Source organism: Orcinus orca, chromosome 8 (genome assembly GCF_937001465.1).
Source record: "Orcinus orca chromosome 8, mOrcOrc1.1, whole genome shotgun sequence".
NCBI lineage: Eukaryota > Metazoa > Chordata > Mammalia > Artiodactyla > Delphinidae > Orcinus > Orcinus orca.
The window spans coordinates 38,011,026-38,033,731 of NC_064566.1; the positions used below are offsets into that span (position 1 = coordinate 38,011,026).

General features: G+C 46.9%; 1 protein-coding gene across 18 annotated transcripts in view; it reads left to right on the plus strand.

Annotated features, from left to right (window-relative positions):
- SERGEF (secretion regulating guanine nucleotide exchange factor) overlaps positions 1–22,706 on the plus strand; it is a 218,441-nt gene that overhangs the window by 36,439 nt on the left and 159,296 nt on the right. For 15 of the 18 annotated variants that reach the window (XM_049712851.1, XM_004285535.4, XM_049712853.1 and 12 more), the window contains one exon: positions 11,193–11,359. In XM_049712851.1, the coding sequence (XP_049568808.1) occupies positions 11,193–11,359 (167 nt within the window). Of the gene's footprint in view, positions 1–11,192; positions 11,386–16,821; positions 16,892–22,706 lie in introns of all 18 variants that reach the window. The other 3 variants (XM_049712861.1, XM_049712862.1, XM_033416174.2) reach the window with 2 other exon arrangements.

Here is a 22,706-nt window from a genome sequence, read left to right on the forward strand (position 1 = left end):
TGATCATAACAGGTTCTCCTTATGGCCTCTTCTGGTGGTGCCCCTTACTGCCACTGCTTGAGGCAAGTGGCAAGTCCCCAGACCACTGACAGTGGGTGGGCGTCACTTCCACAGGCTCCTCCTGACCTTGTCCTGCTGCTCTGTTCTCGCTCTCGCAGGGTCCTTACAGGTGGGGGTGGGAGAGTTCCCCCCATCTGTGAGTGCAGCTCTCTTAAGGCCCCAATAGGTCTTTTATACTCAACTCTCCTGAAGAACTTGGGACAGTTCCCAGGGGTGGGGTTAGAGGAAATTTGAGAGGCACCATCCAGAGTCATGTCCCAAGACGTTCTCACTGGTTGACCACAAACTGGCATCCGGGACAGGCTCCCTCCCCTCCTTGCTCCTACCCCTGGGTGAATTATTTGCCCACCCAAGGATCGGGGGCAACCTCTGTCTCCCTGCTTGAAGATCTTAATCTGGGCCTCCCGTTAACTAACAGCCAGTTTCTCTTTGGAAGCCAAGGATGCAAAGAGTATTGGGGGATCTCTTGGGGTTTTGGAGGTGGGACCCTGGTTTCCTAACATGACAGCTTGGATACCATGGTGAGCTTTGCAGAATGCACTGGCCCTGCTCCTGGTCCTGCTGGACCTCAGGATGGTCTGCAGGGGGCGCTGTGTGCCCACAGCCAGGTGCTGGGACTTTACCCAAGGGACTCAGGCAGCGCATCTCTGCAGGCCCAGGCGTGCTTAGGAACTGCGGCTTTCCCTTGGCTGTGCCCAATCACCCAAGTCTCATTCCCAGCTCCAGCCTCCAGCTCGGGCACTGTGAGTCATAGTCATCAGTGGAAAACGCAGCTTCACCAACAGCTGGGCTCAGTGCTTGGCCTTTTTTCTTCTTTTTTTGTAACTTCACAGAGATGGAAACTGCTGATGATCTTTTGCAAGAGACAGCAATTGAAGGCAAAGTCCAGGACTAGGTGGGGAGAGGAGAACCCTGAGGCGATGGGGGTAGAGATGTGTGTCTTTCCATTACCCTGCTCTTGGGCCTTCCAAGAAGCCATGCTAGAGAAGCAGGCAGTGAGGAGCCGTGTGGACCTTGCCTGTCTCTGCTCTTTTATGCCAAGGAGCCCAGGAGGCCTTTGGTAATTAGCTAATGCAGGTGGCAGTTGAAGCTTTGAGAGGTTGACGTATTTTTCTAAGAAGCTGTGAGTAGAATGTGCTAGAAGTCAGGGTGACCTGGGTTCTAGTCTTGCTTTGCTTCTAACCCACTGCTACCTTACCTTGTGTAAGTCAGTTACTTTCCTTACTGGGCTGCACTTTTCCCAGCTGAAGCAGAAGCAGACGGTAGGGTTAGAGTACTCTGAGGTCCCTTCCTGCTCTGGTGGTCTGTGAGTCTGAACTGAATGTCAAGAATTTTGAGCCTTGTTCCCATAATCATCTTGAACATCTGAGACCTGTAGCTGTTTCTCCTTGTGCAGTGAGCAGTGCTCACGGAGAATGACACAAGTACAGGTTCCTACTCTTCAAGGACTTCACATCTGCCTTCTTCCTCTCCTCCCCCCACGAAGCAGTGGACAGAGGTTCCTGGGAAGCAGGAAACTGGGATTCGGGTTCTGGCTTTGCCAAAATACATTGTGTGTCCTCGGGCAAACCCCTCGCCTCCTTCAGCCTCGTTTTCATTTTCTCCAAAATCAAGGATTAGACTTGCTTCTTGGCTTCAACTCCCCCCATTCCCTCCCGCCGTCCTCCCCACCCCCACCTGCAGCCTCCTGCTAGCTTTTCTGCAGGGTGTGATTCTTAGCTGCAGAGGCCCTGGGGTATGGTTTCCTTTCTTGCCGGGAGGGAGAGAAGCAAGATTATTTTTTTAATTACGCAGCTAAGATTAGGCAGCAATCTACATTTTAAAGTGTTATTAATAAGAGTCTAAAAGTGTGCGAAGAAGCTTGGGAGTTGGAATGTGAAATGAGTTGGGAAACATCTGCAGAGGCACCGGCCTCAATCAGGGATGTTTTTTCTCTGGGTGCCAAGTGACTGCTAGGTGTGACTGGCAGCCTGATGTGCCGCTGGGCTCCTGGAGGAGCAGGAAGCCCAAGCACTGGGCCAGAGCAGGGGCCAGAGCCCCTCAGGTCAGGGGCTCACGGTCCAGCCTCTCATGATGGTTCTTTGCAAACTGGCTTTAGAGAAAGAGTGATAGTCATGATATTTCCAGCACCTCTATTTAGAGTTTATAAAGTGCTTTCATGTTTATTGTCTCCCTTTTCATCATAGTCCTGAGAGGTAGTTAGAACAAGTCTCACTGTCCCTTCAGGAGTCGGGTGAGGGCTCTTCAATTTAAGTTTCTTCCTTTAAGAAACGTGGTGTGCTATAGACAAAAAGCCCTGGACAGGAAGTGGGGAGCTGGGCACCTGTCCTGGGCCTCCACCTCCCTCCCCAGCTCTTCCTGTCTCCTTTTCCTACTTTGTCTTTATAGCACTAGAAGTCGTTTGCCAGGGGATATGTTTTATGTGATTTTTGTCCATTGTCTGTCTTCCCCCTGCTAGAATGTAAGCTTCGCCAAGGAAGGGAGTTTTGTCTGTTTCATTCGCTGTTGTGGCCCCTGGCACCTGGGACAGCACCTGGCCTATAGAAAGTACTCAGTAACTATTTGTTGAATATTGAGAGTGCCTGGCTCTGTTTCGGAGTCGTCTGTGTGAAGAGTCATTTGTTTTCCTTAGTTTTGTATTCTCTTTGGGTAGTTGGAGGGGATGGTCTCTGACATCCTTGGTGGCACATAAAAATTCGTGGTAAGAGCAATGCCTGTGACTCTTTTTCCTTCCAGCAAACACTGAGCACCTGCTCTGGGTCAGGCCCTATGCTAGGTGCTGTGAGGAATACAGACAACATAAGGAAGGATCACTGTTCTCTACCCCTCAGTGGATATGATGGTTAATTTTATGTGTCACCTTGACTGGGCCACGGGTGCCCAGATATTTAGTAAATGTTGTTCTGCGTGTTTCTGTGAGGGTGTTTTTGGAGATTAACATTTACATCAGTAGACTGAGTAAAGCAGATTGCCCTCCCTAATGTGGGTGCGCCCCATTCAAGCAGTTGAAGACCTGAATAGAACAAAAGCTGACCCTTTTCTGAGTAAGAGAGGATTCTCCTGCCTGACAGCATTTGAACTTGGACATCGGCTCTGCAGGTTTTGGACTTGCCAGCCTCCATAATCATGTGAGCCAATTTCTTATAATAAATCTTGCTCTATAGAACCTACTGGTTCTGTTTCTCTGGAGAACCTTGACTAAGACAGTGGGCAACGTAAGACATGTCATCAAATGAGCTTATATTTGGTGGCATAGAATAGTAGTTAGAACAGGGGTACAAGCACCATGCCAGTGGCTCCTAAGGAACGGACGGCCTATTCTGACTAGGGGATAATAGAATACTTCAGGGAGGCAGTGGCTTTTGAGCCAGGCCCCGAGGATGAGAAGGAATTCTGTGGGTGGAACAAGCAGGCCGACCAGCAGTGCAGGCTGGGGCACAGCACAACCCTGAGGCCTGGGAGGGAGGAAGTGGAGCAGGCCCTTGGCAAAGGGGCAGTCACCCAGCGCTAAGAGAACCGAGGTGCTTGGAGGGAGGGGCTTGTGGAGGGCGAGGGAGCCAAATACACAAACAATCTAGGACCAGGGCTTCCTGAGATGCCCTCCCCAGGTTTGAAGAAGAAGCCAGTCCTCCCTGCTTTTGTCTGGGAAGCCCCCATCCTGCGTGATACAGACAGTCCTACAGCTGGTCCAGGGGCTCCTCAGGTGCAGTCTTACTGGACTTCTCTCGCCAGTGCCCCTGATTTGACAGCTAATAAAGTGAGTGGTGAAAATGGAGCAGCCGTGTGGAGTGCCTGGCACGTCTTAGGACTCTGATCTTTGCCGTATAGGCCGAGGGTGATGCTCCCTTAGTGATCTGGCCGGGCTGTCTTTGTGTCCCTAGCCCACACAGGTGTCCCTGTGACTCTGAACAACCTCCAGAAGTCCTTGGGACTGTCCACTTTTAAAGAGGCAGTGTGGGCCAATGGAAAGTGGAGCTGGGGTCACACGGACTGGTGGGCCCCCTGCAGGGCAGTGACTGGGGGCACCGACTGGGGGCAGCTGGAGGCTCTGAGCTTGAGACTTTACCTCCCTCTATGCTTCAGTTTCCTCCCCTGTAATGTGAGGATTATAATAATGCCTTCTCACGGGGTGTTTTTGTGGACTAAACGGGACAATCCATGTAAAGAGTTTGGCATGAAGTAAGTGCTCTCAAAACATTAGTTATTGTTATTATCATCATCATTATTGCAGCTTTGCCACTTCCAAGCTGTGTGATCTTGAGCAGGTCATTTAACCTCTGTGACCTGTTTCTTTTTCTGTAAAATGGAATTCACACTAATCATTCAGTGTTGATTAAATTATATAACTTCATGGCAGTGCCTAAAATAGAGTTTTACACAGAGTCGACTCTCAATAAATAATTCTCCCCAGGCCCTTATGTTTTTATTCAATCTCTTTGCAGGCTGCTTCTTCTCTTCTTTTTAGTTGGACATCTCATGTTTGGAAATTTTATTCCTGTATTAACTTAAAAAAATTCCAGACCTTTTGTTATGTGATATTATTCATGATACAACTTTGGAGACTTGGGAAATTTTACAAAAACAAACAAACAAACAAGATATACAGCCAAGTTCCCAAATTTTAAAATTGGTAACCATAACATTGTAAATCAACTGTACTTCAGTTAAAAAAAAAAGCATATATATGTAAAACTGAGTCACTTTGCTGTACAGCAGAGATTGGCACAGCATTGTAAATCAACTAGACTTCAATAAAAATTGTTAATCATATTAGTGATCTTTGATATTAGAGTGGATGTTTTATTCAAGGACACTGGTCAGACTAAATATTCAAAAGGTGCCAAGAAAATTAACTTGTACACCACTCATTTTGACCCTGAGGATTTTTAGACATCATTATTAAAGTTTAGACCAAGAAGGTGTCTCAGAGGTCATCGATCCCAGTCCTCTTGTTGTATGGATGGGAAAAATAGGGCCCCTGGAGGGAAGGGATGTGTTCAAGATCACGTAGCCTTGGAGAGAAGCCAGGATTAGGATCCAGGTCTTCTGAGCCTCTGGTTAAAGCTTCTTATCTTCTCCAGCTCACCTTGCTTCATCTCTTTTCCGTTGCTCTCTTCCACTCTCTTCCTTTTTACCCCCTGGTTTAAATTTATTTGTGTTGTGTGATGCGATGTGCCATATACTATGCTTGTATCTTACAAAAATCCCCAAATCCAATGGTGAAGGCTTCAGTGTTCTTCCTCTTCTTTATCAGTAAGATAAAGATGATGACTCAACTAAGACTTACCTAACATGTCGGTAGTTGGCAGCTGGCAGAGAAGATTTGACAAATTGGTAGAAATTGGGGGTGGAACGATGGAAATCCTTGGTAAGGCCGTGGTGTTCAGTTTGGGAGTATAGTAGTAATAGTGGCTAACATTTACTATTATGTGTCATGCACTATATGAAAAAGTATCCTTGCCGCAGCCCTACAAGGAAGGTGTTATTTTTCCATTTTTCAGACGTTGAGTAATTTGCTTAAGATTATGGAGCCAGCAAATGATAAAGTTTAGTAGTTGGGAGTACGAAGTAGGTAGGAAGAGATGGTTACATTGTTCATTTGTTCATTCCAGCAACAAATACTTTATTGAGCATCTACTCTGTGGTGGGCATTTTTCTAGGATACAGGGATGGGCAGAAACAGTCCCTGCTATCACAGAGCTGATTCTCTGGAGGACGAGACAGACTTTAATCAACAGTCCTCCTAATGAGCATACAGTTATAAACTGAGACAAGTTCTCCCAAGATGAGGAACATGGTTCTCTGAGATTGTCGCACAGAAGAGTCTGATCTGGGTTGAGGACTGAGCAGAGTTGAAGAGTGAATGAATACAAGTTGACTAGGTGAATGGGCTCAGGGGTAGAGGAGACAGCGGGGGCGGAGGGAAGGGGTGTGGAAGCCTCGAGGAAGAGCAGGATAGCACATCTGCGTGGGGGAAGCAGCCTGGTGTGCCTGTGTCCGGCCCCTGTCCTCTGAGCTCTCCCCTCTCCTCCTCCTTGCACGGGAAGACTAAGCTTGGTGACTCTCGGGCCGTTAGTTCGGTGTTCGAAGTTCTTGGTTTTTATCAAGTGCCTTTTTATAAAGTCTCTGTCCACATGGCAGAACAAAGGATGGGTTATAGAAATGAGGTTCTTACACTCCAAGGACTTAGAATTACTAACCCAGAGAGTAACAAGTGTTTGTAAACGGATACATTATATAATAAATATAACTCATAGGTGCAGAGAGGCCTCCTCGTGTGTGTGTGTGTGTGTGTGTGTGTGTGTGTGTGTACTCCAGAAGCATTTGAGGTGGGAGGGACTAAAGAGGTTGCGTGGCCTTTTTTCTGCCTGACCCGTGGGATTCTTTTTACAACATCTACCTCTATTTGCTATAGCTCCATTTTGATATCTTCAATGGCATTCTGTTTCCTTCTGGGACAGATTATGTTAGGAAAATATGGATGTTCCTTATATCACACTGTAATCTATCTTCTTATCACCTTCAGGACCCCTTTTCCCAGAACAGCGTAGAAATACCTCTTCCCCTGAGGACCCAGATACTGCTGAAGCAGCTTCTCACTGTGCCCGTTGCTGTGGCTGCAGCACCTGCCCCTACCAGCATCCTGGGCAGCCCTCTGGCTGGTGAAGGAAGCTGGCTCCCCGACCATTCCCCGTCCACCCCCACTTTTGTGTCTTCTCTGATCCCAGAGCACCCAGGGCTTTGCACCTCATTTTCTTTCTCCTCATTCACTCCCCCTTTATTTGTATTTGACTGTTTGATAAGATGTTTGCACAGGGCCCCAAGTGATTTAAATCATTTGGTAACGCATGACTCCTGTCAATGGAACCCCTGATCTAGCACCCTCTGCGCCTTTTTATATTTTAATGGCACACCCCCACCTTCCCACTAACCTTGAAATCCAGAAATCTCAGAGTGCTGTGTATCTCCTCCCGTTCCCTTTCTCTTACGTCAAATGGGGTGCCAAGCCTTGCAAATTCTTACCCCCCTGCAACAACTTCAACCTTGGCTTTAGCTGATGCCTCTTAGGCTTGTGACACTGTAGTGGCTTCCTGCCTTCCTTCCCTTTTCACTTACTCCTGTGACTTTGCTTGTCCCCTCTCCCACTCCTAGAACCTTCTCCCTGTCAGTAAGATGGGGCTGGTAAGAATACCTGTCTCACGGGGTTGTTGGGAGGGGTAAACAGAATACTGCATAGAGAAAGCTTAGAACAGTATATAGAGAGTTCCTACAACAGAATGCTTAGGCACATAGTAGTGCTGGGGAGGGAAGTGGTAGGTGTGAGTAGTATTATTACTGGCCCCCTGCAATCCTTTGCCAAGTGTACCATCCCCCAAACACTCATTTCATCAGGCCCCACCCCTGCCCAAAAGTCTGTAGTCTCCCCATGGTCTATGTAGCAGTAGTTCCTAAAGTGAGCATGCAAGATGAATTGCCAGGGTGTGGGAAGAGAAAATTCTGACTTCTTTTATGTTTTTATCTCATTGTTTTAAATTTTCTACTTTTGGAGTGTGTTTTCACTATATAGTTTTGAATAAAGGTACCTTTATAATTCCCATATGTGTATAATGTAAGTATATACTTTAATAAATAAATGAATATACATGTATTAGAGGTATGTTAAAAATATTTTGCTGATAAGGGAGTGCAAGCAAACGAGTCTGGAAGGTGAGGTCCAGACCGTGAGCCTGGCGTTGCCCTGAGGTGGCCCCAGCCTGGCAGCCCCGACTCACCTCCGCCGCCCTGCCTCGTGACCCTCCCTCTCTCCACCTGCCCCACCTTGTGCCTTTGGATTTCTGTCGTTGCTTATCCCCTCTCCCCACTCCTGGAACGTTCTCCCTGATCTTCCCATTTTCTTTTCCTTTCCAGAAGTTCACCTTAACGCCACTTGTTCCATCAAGCCTGCCGGGGCAATTCCAGCTTGGAATGCTCCCTCCAAGCTCCCTAGACAGTCTTTGTCAATACCACTCATCTGGCCCCGTTGTTTTCTCCATTGCGTTGGGACCCTTGGCCATGTATATTTCTTGGCTCCCTAGTTATTCTGTTAATTTTCGCATGCGTGTGCCTTTAAATTATATTTTACTTGCTGACTTTATTTTGAGCTGTTTGTCATTTCTCCCATTTATCTGGAGACACATACCTATACTCGTTGGATGGCATTAATGTATCTATTTTTTGGCACAGTAATATATAATTATTATTTAATCTAAGGTAGATTCATTTGTCATACATTTGGGATCTGAATGTCCTTGGATTTGCCAGCTTGCTTCAGCTCGAGGCAGACATTTATCTACAGTGCATTAATGAACATCTTTTGTATGTGGATTCATTGTTTTCTTTTGCTCCAGGTGACCTAAAAATCGTAATCCTTGTGTTTAATGCCTTTATTTCACTGCTTATAGTTCTGAGGTCTGCATGGTCTCTTGGGAAGGAGGCCATTCTAGTGAGGAAAGCTGGATGGTACACAGAACATATCCATTTAATCTGAGTTTCCCCCCCTCCTCAAACACTGTCAGAATGGCTGTTTCATCAGCCAGGTTTCATCAGTTTGTGACAGCAGCTGTACAATCATTGGATCTGCCATTGGTCTTGGAATCAGAAGACAGAGGATTTATAATTTGCTTTTACCACTGGCTGGGTTTTTCTGGACTTGATCAAGTCACTTAACCTCTCAAATCTCCTCTGTAAAATAAGCTTAATAATCTATACTTCACAGAATTTTTATGAGGATTAATTGAGATATTGTCTGTTAATGTGCTGAGCTCCTGGGAGGTGGTCAATAAATGTCTGTTTAAAGGAAAAAGAAAAGAGCCTCCTCTGTCCCTGTGAGCCTTCTGATGCAGAGTATATTTTGGCGAGAAGCAGACAGACAGCTTCAGGGAGTGTACCTACCTGACTGCACAAACTTAGGTCGGAACCCAAAGGCTGGCCATCCAGTCAGCCTGGTTGTCTGTAATAAAATGTCTGTGGCCTCCCCAGGGAGCATGAAGATTAATTAGTTCATCTTTGTAAAGTGCTTTGAAGGTGAAAAGTGCTACATAAGTGGAATGGTTGAATTGTTATTGGAAATGTAATCATGGTAGCACCATATTCTGGCAGTCTTGCCTGTCTTGGACATCAATAATCAATAGCAGAGGAGGTTCTAAGATGTTTTACTTGATAAGAAAGGATTCACGGTGGGGTTTGTGATAACATAATTCTTTCTGTAGTCTTGCAGTTAGCAACTTGCCAGTTCTTCTCAGCAGAGGAATGCTAGGATCCTTTAAGAAGTAACAGTCTCATCCTCTGGCTTCTTGGGAATCTCTCTGCTAAGGCAGTCTGGTTGTAAATCCCAGCCAGCTCAAGCAGAGGGACAGTTTGCCAGCTTGGGATGCTTTGTGGGTCCTGGGCACATGAGCTTTTTTGGGGGCTAATCCTACAGAAGTGAAGCAAGTGTGTTTATGCAGTGATTTGGGCCAGTGTGATTAACCAATACAGAGTGGTACCATGAGCTAGTAGAAGGAGTGTGGCTTAACTGTGTGACCCTGGGCTGGTCACTCCTTTGAACCTTAATTTTCCCACCTGTTAAGTGGGATCCTAGTAGTTGATGAGTACAGTAGTAAAGGTAGATCAGAGGAGGGAGGGTTTCACCCGTTCTGTGGAGAATTAAGAAGTCAAGAAAGGTTTTGCAAAACTGGTGGTCCATGAGCTGGACTCTGAAGGTTGAGCCATAGTTTATCAAATGAATGATGTAAGGAAAGGGCATCCATGGCAAAAGGAATAGCACTTGTGAGGCCATGAAATAACACATCTGAATGGACCCTCTCCCTGTTCTTGTAATATATATGGTACCCCATGGGTTGCACAGACTTTGTTCCCTCTTCGAGGAAGCCTGGAAGAACTTCTTGGTGTCTATTTTGGTGTCCGTGAGCAGATTGATCCTGAGAACTGTATCCCTGCAGAGCCCTGTACCCCTTCAAAATTCTGACATTTCCCCTATGAGTCTCTGGTTGTTTTTTAACTGACACTATAAACCATATGTTGAATGTGGGACCAGATGAAGCTTTGATACTAAACACAGAGTATGTAGTAGATTTGTCTAGAATTTAATATGCATTACTTGGTGTTTTGTCTCTTAAGCAAAGTTTCCCTTTGTTAAAATAAACATGTATAAAGAATTTATACAGCGCACATGGTTATGCATATTTATTGCAGAGAATCTGTTAATAATCTATGCCTCATCAGATTTTGCATTTCTGTTGAAATAACAAATGTGGCACTTGGTACAGCTGAATAAGTTTGGTGAATTCTCTCTTATCTGGGAGAAAAAAGGCCATTTCTTTTTTTCAAACTTCATTTTCTTCATTCGTCTTTAGCACTGGCCAGCTTCCCAGATGGTGCATCTGGGGGACTGAATGCTTTTCTGGCTGTAAATGATTTTGTCTTTTTTTTTTCCTTCTCTCACTCCCTTCCCTCTAGCACACATAGGCACTCACCTTGGGACTATTAGAATTGCTCCTGTGGGTAAGAGCATAGACTCTGAAAGGTCCTCGATGTTACATGGAGGGAAAAACACATGAAACTGGCCATTAATTGAGCTCAGAGTAAGGCCCTGAGAGACTGTGGCCTGGGGCAAGTCCGGAGCCTGGGGAACCTCAAGGTGGCTGACAGAGGGCTCTGGATTGGGTGAGAGGGAGGGGAGCCTGAGAACAGACATCCTCTGTCCCTGCAAAGTACAAGGAGGGTGTGGGGGAGGGGAGAGGGTGCATAGGCCATACAATGCCCTTGAGGTGTTCTCTGTGGCCATGTCCATATCTGCTAAAATGCAGGAACCCAAGCCGTAGAAGTAGCCTCTGTTGGAATCCAACTTTGGCACTCAGCCCTTGTTTGATCTTGGTTAAGTCATACATCTCACCTCTCTGAACTTCAGTTCCCACATCTATAAACACGTGAATATGCACACTTTCTTTACAGGAAGATCGGAAGGCTCCTGCTACATAGTAGTTGGTACCAAAATTAATGATCATACTTTCTCTTGTAATTCTTCGCTTACCCATGAGAGCACAGCTGTGGAATATAGCCTTAATTCAAATAATTTTTTTTTCTTTTTTTAGAAACTGGCAAGGTGTTTACCTGGGGCCGAGCAGACTACGGTCAACTGGGGAGGACATTGGAGTCTCATGAAGGCTGGAAACCAAAGAAGCAGGATCCATCCGTCCGCTGCTCCAGGCCATCAAAGAGCACACCTTCCTCTCTGCATTGCTTAACGGGAGCAACTGAGGTAGGAAGTGACCTCTTTCCGCAGAGGTGATGCATTTCTTTTCCTTATCTTTCAGGGGAGCATTCACTGAGAGCCTACCTGTGTGCTTATAGTTTAGGCCTTATGGTGGGTTCCATGCAGAAGCCTGAAGGGGTCCTTGCTTCAAGTTGCTCGGGTTTAATATGGTAGAAAAGGCAGTTACCTGGATACCTGTGCCGCAGGGCAGACCGTGTGTGACTCCTTCAAAGGTTCCAGGGGCTCTGGATCCACTTCAGAGAGTGAGAGATGAGTTCAGGGTACAGGCCTGGGTTCGGCTTTGTGGAGGACACGGCTTTGAGCTGTGCCTTGGAGGATGGGGAGACTTGAGCAGGCACTGTGAGAGAGAGGAGGACTTTCCAGTGGGCACAGCAGCTGGAGCAAAGTCACGGGAGTGGGAAAGGGAAGAAAGTGTTTGGGGAGCACTGGTAGTTCTGTCTGGCTGGAGCACGGTGTGTCTGTGGGGCTGAATATGAAGTAATATCAGAAGGTTGGAACCTGATCAGAGGGGCCGTTAATACTAAGCTGAGTATTTTGCTCTTCCGTTTATACTTCCCAGTGTAGAAAACATGGTAGTTCAGTTGTTTATTCAAGCCCCTTTAGTTCCCTGAAATGTCTTGAATTTCTGTATTTAAGGCAGGAGTCTTAATTTCTCCAGGGTATGTGTTTCTGTTACTAAATTTTACTTTACTGCTGTCCTTAAAAAAAAAAAGAAAAAGAAAGGGCTAGGTTTTTGAGAAGAATGGGGATGACCACTCAGGAAATGTGTCTCTGAACCCAAGTTGGCTTAATGAAGGAATTCAGTCTTCATTCGGTCTGTCAAAAAAAAATTAGAGCTTCCCTGGTGGCGCAGTGGTTGAGAGTCCGCCTGCCGATGCAGGGAACACGGGTTCATGCCCCGGTCCGGGAAGATCCCACATGCCGCGGAGCGGCTGGGCCCGTGAGCCATGGCCGCTGGGCCTGCGCGTCTGGAGCCTGTGCTCTGCAATGGGAGAGGCCACAACAGTGAGAGGCCCGCGTACCGCAAAAAAAAAAAAAAAAAAAAAAATTAATAAACTAGTGAGACTTCTGTAATTAGCATCAGACTAATTACAACCCTCTCCATACCTAGAGGGCTTCCCTTCCCCTGGGGCCTGCCTGGCCTCCTCCTTCCGGGTATGTAGGACGGTTCTCAATTTCTGCCTTACATCCCAGCCCTGGTCCTCCTGGGCCTTTCCTTGGTGCTGGGTTGAGTCTGTCAGTCTGTCTGTCTCTTTTTCTTTAATTGTAAAGGCACTGAACAACACCACAAGGACAATTTAGACATGGTAATACTAGTAATAAAACCACCCATAATCTTACCACCCTAACACAACTATGTTCCTTTTCTGCGTATACACATGTACATACTTTGCAAAGTTATAGTGGTGGCATTTATAATGTTTTCTATTCAGTGGTAATTTATTTTATCACAAATGCTTTGCTTTGTTTTGTCTTGGTCTTTAAAGCTCATTTAAAATGGCTGTATAATATATGATTTGAAGATTCTGGGATTTTCCAAGTCATTCTGTGAATGTTGGACATTTAGATCATTTCCCTTTTTTTTGGTCACTATAGTGAACTCTGCAGTGAATACCCTGTTGAACTGTTTCTTTAAGGCAAAATCTTGGGAATGAAATTGCAGGGGCAAAGGCCATGAGCATCTTCATGGCTTTTGCTGTATTTCTCTAGATTCTGTTGGAAAGAAGTTGACTCCAGTGAAAGAGGGAATGCAGTACTTAAGCTAGTACCGTCTGCTTAGTGAGGGAAGGTGCTGAGAGCTTGATACATGGTGCTTTAGACTCTTTAGCTTTCCTTCTCTTTCCCAGAACACTTAAGACTTTGTGGTCAGGTAGCACAGCAGAGGCATAGAGGCTTCATGGGTTTTTCTGAGTCTCTGGTTTTATTGGTAAGATGAGGGTAATAATACCTACCACAGAAGGTCATCGATGAGGATTACATGCCAAGTTCTTGGCACTCTCCAGGCACTCAGTAACTCTTGGGTCCTTTCTCTTCTTCCCTTTGGAACCTTTGAATGCTGTGTGGTGGCCACGCTGTGCAGCGCTGTAACAGACATGGCCAGTGTAAGCATATAGCCAAAGAGCCTCACACTGATGTGACTTAAATTATTTAGCTTCTTGGCAGGACAATGTGAGGAGTCGGCTTGAGCCCCGAGCCCTATGGCAGCTTCATTTTCGTGCTCCCCTCCATCTGTGCTCTGGTCTCTGGGGAGCTGGTGCTCATGTGTGTTCTCACTGGTCTCACTGCAGGTTCAGACCCCAGGCTGTCTCCTGCTGGTAGATTGGGTCTGGGAATTCTCTCTGCTGTTCATGTCCCGGTCTGGCCTGTCAGGCATCTATTTGCTGGAGGGCCAGAGCTATAAGCTGCTAGGGGTGCGTTCACCTTGGAAAAGACAAGAGCTGTGCTAAACTGTGTGATACCCTGGCAGGAGCTTGGCCAGGGAGGTGCACAGACACCTGGGGAGACAGGAACAGCCTTGGACTAAACTGGTAACCTGACCTTCAAGGACCTGAGTGTCCCATAGCTGGCCAGTTACCTTCTTCTATATCCAGGGATAAGCAGAGGGAGGAGTGAGCTGTCTGGGCTGAGGCCTCAGGTAGGATGTCTGCCCAGAAGGGTCCAGAGAGACAGCCAAGTGGGAGGGGAAAGCACAGGTAGACAGAGCTGGACTGTGGTATGACCAGCCCTTCCCATGAACAAAAGAAAGAAAATAAACACAATGTTACCTGGTGGTTATTATGGTCCAGGCAGCATGCTAAATGCTTTACATATATTCTTTCCTTTTCACAATAAACTTGGGCACAGGTGTTATAATCACTGCTTTAAGAATAAGGAGACTAATGGGTAAGTCACTGGCCTTGGATCACATAGTAGGTAAACAGTGGGGCTGGGGCTTGGACTTGAGGAACTTGAAGCTCACATACTTTCTGTATGGATGAAGTAACGGTGCATATGTACCCTCACCTGCACGAAAGTTCCGGGACTCAGGGTCTCTGATTCCCTGAGAGTCTCAGTTCTTTTCTTCTGAGCCATGTCTCATCTCTAGCCTGAGAAAGACTGAGATTTTAAACCAGACGGGCCTTTGTTCAATGTTCTTACAGTGCTAAAGACTGAAGATTGTATGTTTTGTGCACTGTCAGCTTTGCCTTAGGTACTGGCCCTCTCTAGCCCCTCTTGGAAAATTCCAGGGAGAGCACCGTGGTTGGGATTACCCCCATGCGCATGTCAGGGCAGGGTGTGTGTGAACGCACTGTTGGTTTGCTCTCTGACAGCAAACATACACACCAGCAGCTTTTTGCTTTCCAAGCTCCTGGTGGGGTGCTCCCTGGCCATTTCCTGTGGAACATTGGCTCCGAAGTCCACTCAAAGGTGGAAGCCTGCACTTCACAGGAAGAAGTGCCTGTACTCACTTAGTGGGTACAGTGGGGCTCCCCTAAGATTCTGAAGGAGCTATAGCAGGGTATCTGGTGTGTTAGTGGGACCATCAGGAGGTCAACAGCCTCTGGGGGACAAGGTCTGGATTGGGGGTCAGAAGGCCTGGGTTCTAGCCATGGTTCTGTCCTGACTGGGTGAACTTGGGCAAGCCCCTTTCCTCCTTACCCTTAGTTCCCCGATACGTAGCTTGAGGTTGTTAGACCAGGCGATTCCTATAAAGTTTCTCATAGATCTAAGAGTCCCTTCCATCTCTGATTCTTATTTTATGGAAACGATCACTACTTACATTTGTAATGACTCCTGCCTCTAGAGTCCCTTGGTGTCATAGCCAAGATCACTCAACCCCAAGCTGCTGGCTCAACTTTGGCAGACCTGGGAATGTTAACTAATCTAGAAGTTCCAGACTTCAGTACCGCTTGAGCCTTGCTCTGCCTCTTCGCCTTGGCTCTGTTCTCTGCCCTTGCTCCTTGTCCCCAGGGCTTCCTGTTCCATCTTAGGTCACTGGGACTTAGTATGATGCTCCCACCTGGCCCTCCCAGGACTTGCAGTTTGGCTTTGACTCCCGTCCCTGTGGCTGTGACCTTATTGCCGGGAACAGGCAGACCTTGGTGACTCTACCTTCCTGGATTCTCCTCCCGCCACCGCCTCCACTGGCTCTGTGCCGGCTGTCCCACCTGTGTGCATGTCTCCTGGGTTTACCCCCTTCTTGGCTTTGGGTTCTTGTCCATTCCTTGTCAACCCAGTGAACATTGGATGACACTTACCATACACTTGCTTTGACCACACAGTGGTGGTGGGTGGGGAAGTGGATACAAAGATAAAGAATAATATTTGCCCTCAAAGAACTTCCACGTATGTAAATAAATTCCTTACCCTGTAGAGTGAAAAGTGCTGTTAGAGGTGTGTACGAAAGGCTAAGGGAGCAGTGAAGGTGGAATAATTTATTCTGAAGACACTAACAAAAAGAAGTGTTTGGACTAGGTTCTTAAAAATGAGTAGGAGTTTAGCAAAGGGAGAAGGACATTCCAGGCAGAGGGGACAACACGAGCTAAGGCTGTGAATCTGGATCTGCTTTTAGCTCCTGGTACAGTCGGGATGCCTGTCCCTTCCAGTGGTCCAGCCTAGTTTTGTAGTCTGGCTGCCTGTTTCACCTACCCCATCACTGCCATCCATCCTTCTGATAGGAGTATGTCTAAAGGAAAATAACTCTTGCATACGTTATCTCTTTTGATCCCAGGGTGATGCTGTGAAATAGGCCAGAATAGGAATGATTACCCTTATTTTATAATTGAGGAAACTGAGGCCCAGAGAGGCTAGCTGGGAATTAGGAGAAGACCTGAGACAAAGAGCCTTCCTGGTGTTTCTGAGAACCTTGCTCTGGGCTCAGTCTGCAGCCATGGTCCTGAGTCATGTTCCTGGTTTGAATTCTGCCCAAGTTTGGTTGAGGAGCACCAAATCCCAGGCAGGGAGCTCAGTGCACACGTGCACGTGTGTGCATACACGCAGCCATTGAAGCAACAGCAGGAAACGTGGAAATAAACTAGAGTCGAACCAGGGATTGGGTAATTGTCAAGCCCAAATGCCACCAGCCCTCATTTTGCTGCAGGACTAAAACTGTTTGTTGGAGAATCAGCCTGTGCACAGGGTCTAAGTGAAATCTGTCAGAATGAGTGGGAAAGAAGCTATTTTTAGTTTGCAGAGTCACTCACTCCGCTGTGTTAGCTGAGGTTTGAGCCAGTCCCCTACGCTTTCCACAGTGTTATTTCTGAAGGAGAAATACCACTGGAATGCTGTGTAAAACACATTAATGAACCTGGAAGTTTCCAGGGTGTCTTTGTCCTGCAGCTCCCTCGGAAGGCTGCCTTTCCTGAATGACCTTCCTCCTTTCCTATATTTAATGCATTTCTAATTTTAAGTTTGTGTCAAGACTGTGGGACTTCAGTGCCCTAAATAACACAAAAATCTACCACCAGCGATCAGCTGAGTCCGGAGGGCTCTGACAGATGAACACAACCTGAAAAAGCCTCCCCAAGTAGCTCTCTGGTAAGTATCCGCAGCATCATCGCTCTTCTTGGAGGGGCAGTAGGTCTCTGAGACCATGGCGGCCAGGCTGCCCAAACCTTCCAGGTGTAGTGGTTTCAGAGGCCTCCTCAAATGGGGTGGCAGTGTTCATCCAAACACGGTTTTGCTGGAGATTAGAGAAGCTAGCACATCTGTGCTGTAGCTGCTGACCTAACGGGGAGAAAACCACAAAACAAACCTCAAAGCAGGGGACTGGATTTGTCCGTGTGAACACTCAGGAGAGAGAAAGAGCCACCAGCCAGGGCTGTTTTGTTTGAAAGAGATGGTAAAGCATCTGATACAGAAGCATTTATTTACTACCTGCTGTTTTCTTTTATTTGTATTTATCATCTCTTCTCACTGAAATATAATATCCAGGAGGGCACGGGCCCTCGTCATCTTGTTCAAAGCTGTGTTCCCAGTGTCTGGAATAGCTCCCGGCACCTCATAGGTGCTTAGTGGATGTTTACTGACTGAGCACATGAGAAGGAGGTGGTCTCAGAGGGTGAGATCCTTTACAGCTCCTCTTCTCTCTCTCTGTCGCTGTAGTCTGTGCCTCTCAATCCCAGGCCAGTTCCGGAATAGGCATTTCCATGTTCTCAGGCATTTGGGCATCAAATGTCATGCAGAGCCAGAGGACAGGCACCGACGCTGCAATGTGCCCGAACAACCAGGAAGTTTCTTACGAAGTCTGTTGATGGTGAGGCTTCTAGTCCTTTAGTGCTTTCCAATTTACCAAGTGCTTTCACGCCTATTCATCTTCACTTTTTCTTCTTTTATCTGGAAAATGCTTATGTGTGCCCGTCTGTCCGAGCACGACATGCGCCGAATGTGGGGAGCAGAGAAGAGTGGGACGGATCCTGTCTTAGGAGCTTGTGAGCTGGTGGCAGAACTAAGATAAGTTCATTGCAGGACAAGCAGAATGTGACAGAGGCTGTGAGAGAGTCTGACATTGAAACCATGTTGATCCCATCCCTTCCCCTATCCTTGGGGACCTTTTCTTTCTTGCACTTTTAGTCCCTATGGTTCTGTTGGACTCTGCAGGGTTGGGCTCAGGGCGGTTGCGGTGGAGGTGGTGACTGGAAAGCCTTCCTGAGTTGGAAGCTTTGACATTAAATTAGTTCTCAAGGGAGCTAATGTGAAGTAACAAGGCAATCTTGGCAAGAACTTGCATTGAGAGGAAAGCAGAGGAAGAGCAGCCAGATAGAGACTGAGTATTGACAAGAGAGGGCGAAAGCAAGCCAGGAGCTGCAGTGTCGCAGAAGCCAAGGGGATTTCAGCAGGGAGGTCAGGGAGCTTGGAGACTGAGACAAGACCACTGGCCTTGGTGTTGGGGAGGGGTGGTGACGCTTCTGAGAGCAGCTTTGAAGGACATGGGGTGAATGAAAGGGTGAGGAGAAATACAGGCTGCAGGTGCAAACAACAGAATCGAGAGATTCGGTGGTCAAAGGAGGATGGGGACGAGCTCAGGAACTCGAAAGGAGAGCTTGGTTCAAGTTAGTTTTGTAAGCTCGGGGAACCTGAGGTGGGTCAGAAGGCTGAAAGCAAGGATTAGAGAGAGGGAAAGAAAGAGAGAGAAAGCTTCTGAGGACAGATGCAAGAGGGAGGCAGGATGGCTGGAGCAAGGCCTCCAAGGAGATGAGGGAGAGGAGGGAAATCACCGTGAAGGGGTTAGTTCTGACAAGAAGGAAGGATCCTTTTCTTTCAGGACAGGAGTAAAGAGAAAAGGGGATATGGGAAGATGGAAGCTTCCAGGTGGAGAAGAGCAATACTTTCATTGAAGTGTGTGTACCCTTTGTCGTCATGTTTTATGTTAGTTTTATTTATTTATTCAGTAAATGTTTACTGCATCTTACTGTGGGCAGCACCATACAGTGTGCCAAGAATTCACAACAAAAAGACAAAGTTGCTGCCCAATGCTGGAATACCGTGTTTATTAGTAATACAGTACTTATTAACGTGTCCGTCTCTAAATCAAACCTAGAGTCTTTTGAAGGCCCGCACTGTCTTATTTATCTTTGTATAATTAGGGCCAGGCTCGGTACAAAGTAAATGATCAGCAGAAGTGTGCTGAAACTGCGTGAGAGCGCCTGTTGGGTGGCTTACATCTTCCTGCTTAGATTGAAAGACAGATTGTCTGCCTGCGTGTTGAGGTTACTGCAGGGAGGCCTCCATGGAGGGGCTAGTTTGCTTTACTCTGTAGTGGGTGCATCCAGCACAATCTGGTAACTGCCTGGAAACGGGAGAAGAAATATTCCATTACTGGCTCTGATCCCTGAGTGGTGGGTAGAGCAGATGTTGCTGCCCTTATTCTATGGAGGTTCAAAGAGAAAGCTGTCATGAGCTTAAGGTTATATACTACATGGCAGAACGGGGACTTGAATCTGGCTCTCAGAGCCCTCCTTCTTCTCATAGCTAGCCCTGTGCACCAACAGCTTCCTCTCTGGACAGTTCTGATCAGAATGTGGCCCTGGGCCCTGGCTTTGGCTATCGCTCATGGTAGTTGGGTCTGACGGAGACCTGGTAGCACTCTCCAGACTCGTAATCTGGGTCACTGTCTTATGAGGAAAAGCAGCAAGGAAAGGACTGGTGTCAGTGAGGACTGGGACAGAGACATTAACTCATGATTGTGGTAAACCCTAGTGCTTGCTAGAGTTGGAGGTGTGATGGACAGAGGCTTGAATGTGGAGTGAGACCAGGGTTGGAATTTCTGCTCTGTCACCGACAACTCGTATGACTTTGGGCCAGTCAAAACCTCTCCAAGCCTTAGTTTTCTCGTCTACAAAATGGGAGTAATAATATCTGCTTTACGTTGCCTACAGAGCTATTGAAAGATGCAAATAAGCTATAAAAGGGCTTTTATAAACTCTAAAGGGCTGTACAAAAGAGTTACTGTTGGGTTCATGACAAGTGAGCCCCTCTATGCTTCAGACACAGGTTTTATTATAAGTCTGAATCAGAGCTGCTCTTCTGTCTTAATCACTTGAGATCTTAGGAGCTACAAAGAACTGTCCTGGATTTTGTGGTAAATACTTCTTAGAATCAGAACCAGTGAAAATATCGGAGGCCAGGTGCTTGGTAACCCACAGCCAATCTCCATGCAGGGCCGGGGAGGGTGAATTCCTGTCTTTTGAGGTAGCCATCAGCATCAACAGCAAGGATGTCTCCGGTGCTTCCTCTCAGCGGCAGAGGAAATTCATCAGCGCTGATTTAAACTCCAGTGACCTCGTGTGTCACCACTATGCTCTGCAGCATTACGACTGCCCCAGGCCGTGCCCGGGGTCACCCTGGAGTTGACCAGCTGTCTTTTGTTGGCTTTGACCTTGAAAACAGGGCTGTCCCAGGGTGAAAGTAAATCATGCCAAGGTTTAGAGTGAAAACAGAAGCCAACAGAGGCTTCAAAGGAGGCTGCAGTGGTTTGATGAGAGAAATACAAGGTCTGTGAAGGCTGAGTGAGCTCTAAGTGAATCGATTGGCCAGGGCACTAAAACTACCTCCATCTACACCACTGTTCCTCTAGCTTGGACCTCCATTATCTATTGCCTAGTGACAGTGGCCACCCCTTAGTTGAGAACCCCTTGTCTCTAGTTTGTGCACCTTCTAGGTGCCCCCACCCAGCTGCCAAAATGATGTACTAAAATATAAATCTGATCATATTATGCTCTTATTTTAAAAAAAAGATTTTAAAAAATATGGAGGGAGGTGGGAGAGGGATGGATCGGGAGTTTGGGATTAGCAGATGCAAACTGGTACGTATAAGATTGATAAACAACAAGGTCCTACTGTATAGCACAGGAACTATATTCAATACTCTATGATAAGCCATAATGGAAAAGAATATGAAAGAGAATGTATGTATGTATAACTGAGTCACTTTGCTGTAAGCAGTAATTAACAACATTGTAAATCAACTATACTTCAATTGAAAAAAAAAGAAAATACAGGAAGCATTTATTCCCACAATAAACACTTATTGGAAAGGTACTATATGGAAGAAACTTAGCTGAGCCTTCTGGAAATAGAGGAGAATAAGACCCAACCTCTGCCCTCAAGAGGTAGGAGAAACACACAATCCCTAATCTCCACAGCTAGTTGTGCAAAGAATGCGGTTATTAGAGTGTGACTGTAGGCCTTGTTCACCACTGTGTCTCCATCACCTTAATTAGTGCCCAGCACACAGTAAGTACTCAACAAATAATTATTATAGGGGTGAATGTATACCTTTGCTTTTTGGCCTCCCATCTAGGATGATGTCTATAATCTCGGGCTTGTCATAAAAAGCTCTTCTTGATACCGCCCCTGTCAATATCCACCCTCACCTTCTACCAGTCTCTCCCTTGCACCTTGCAATACATCTGTGTCAAACCAACGAAATCGTCACGTTGTTTGATACTTCTGGGTCTTTGATTCTTCTGGTTCTTCTGCTTTCCTTTGCCCTTGGCTGCTTGGACAACTACTCCCCGCCCCCCCCCCCCCAACAATGGATAACAAGGACGATGTCTTATATTCATCTCAATATTCCTGCCATTCAGCCTAACAGACCTGACTCTTCTTTCTTTCTCAGTTTTTCTTTGCTTGGTGCCATTACCCCCCTTCCTTGACTCTTGTTGGACTGCTGTCCCTGAAGCCCTTTTCCACGTTTCCTCAACCTCCCTTGTCCCTGAGACCTCTTGCGATTCCAGATCTGGCATTTGGTGGGCTGCTGGAGGCCTGGCTCCTTGGCTGTGATGAACCCTGGCCTTCCTTTTGCCTTTCTTAAATGCTTTCTCCCTCCCACACTGACCCCATCCAGACAGCTGGACCTCTCTTCCAGTTCCACTAGCACAGGAACCCTACCCTGAGCAGAGCCTGGATTTTGCCAGTCTCATTGCCCGGGGCCTGGACTCTGTGTTCTGGACCCCTGGTCACTGTTCAGGACCTTGTTCTGAATTCCCCAGTAGAGTGCCAAGTGTTTGATTCCAAGGGTTATTGCTGCTCAGAGCTTCCTGCTTGGAGGCCTTCTTTGATATTGGCAAGGGCCTGAATCAAGCCTCTCTCTGCCAGACCCCTTTGGGTACGTTATATTGAATGGCTGCCTTAGGAACCAAGCCTGTAGTCACCCCTCTTCCCCAAAGGTAATCCCATCCAGTTCCAGCCTCTTCTTGGCCTGCAGTGTCCTGAGCCTCTGAGGCCTTGGCTGGTAGGCGCCCCACGAGGTAGATAAAGAGAAAACATTGCTCTTGTCACTTCCAAGGAAGCAAACCAGGCCATGAAGACCCCAGGCCGTTTGGTAGTGGGACCACCAAATTATGACTAGAAGGAAGAAGTTAGTCTTTGTATGATTGTGTAATTCCCTTCTGTGATGTAGTGGTTCTCTCTGTGGGAACGCTGTCAGTGCTGGTGGCCACCTCCTGCATCTGCAGATTGCTCTTTGGATGAGAGCTGTTTTTACTGGATGCCTGGTGTCATCCAAGATGGGGGGTACTGGCTGTGGGTAGCAGAAATGGAAGGAATCAGAGATGTGAAAATAGCAGCTGCTATGACAATCAATCAACAGTGAAGCTTCTGGCTTTTCAGAGGGGCCAGAAATGTAAGGAGAAAGGAAAGCAGGAGGCAGCGTGGGAGCCACTAATAGGTGCTGGGAGGCTGCTTGTAGCTGCCATGAGGACCTTCCATGGGCCGCTTCAGGAGACTGAGCTGCCTGGGGACAACTGGTCATGGTTGCTGAACAAAATGTATGTGTTGTTGTAGCTAGCACTCCCAGGATTGAGTGAGGAAAGTTCCTCACTTTAGAATAATAATTTAGTCATTCTTGAGT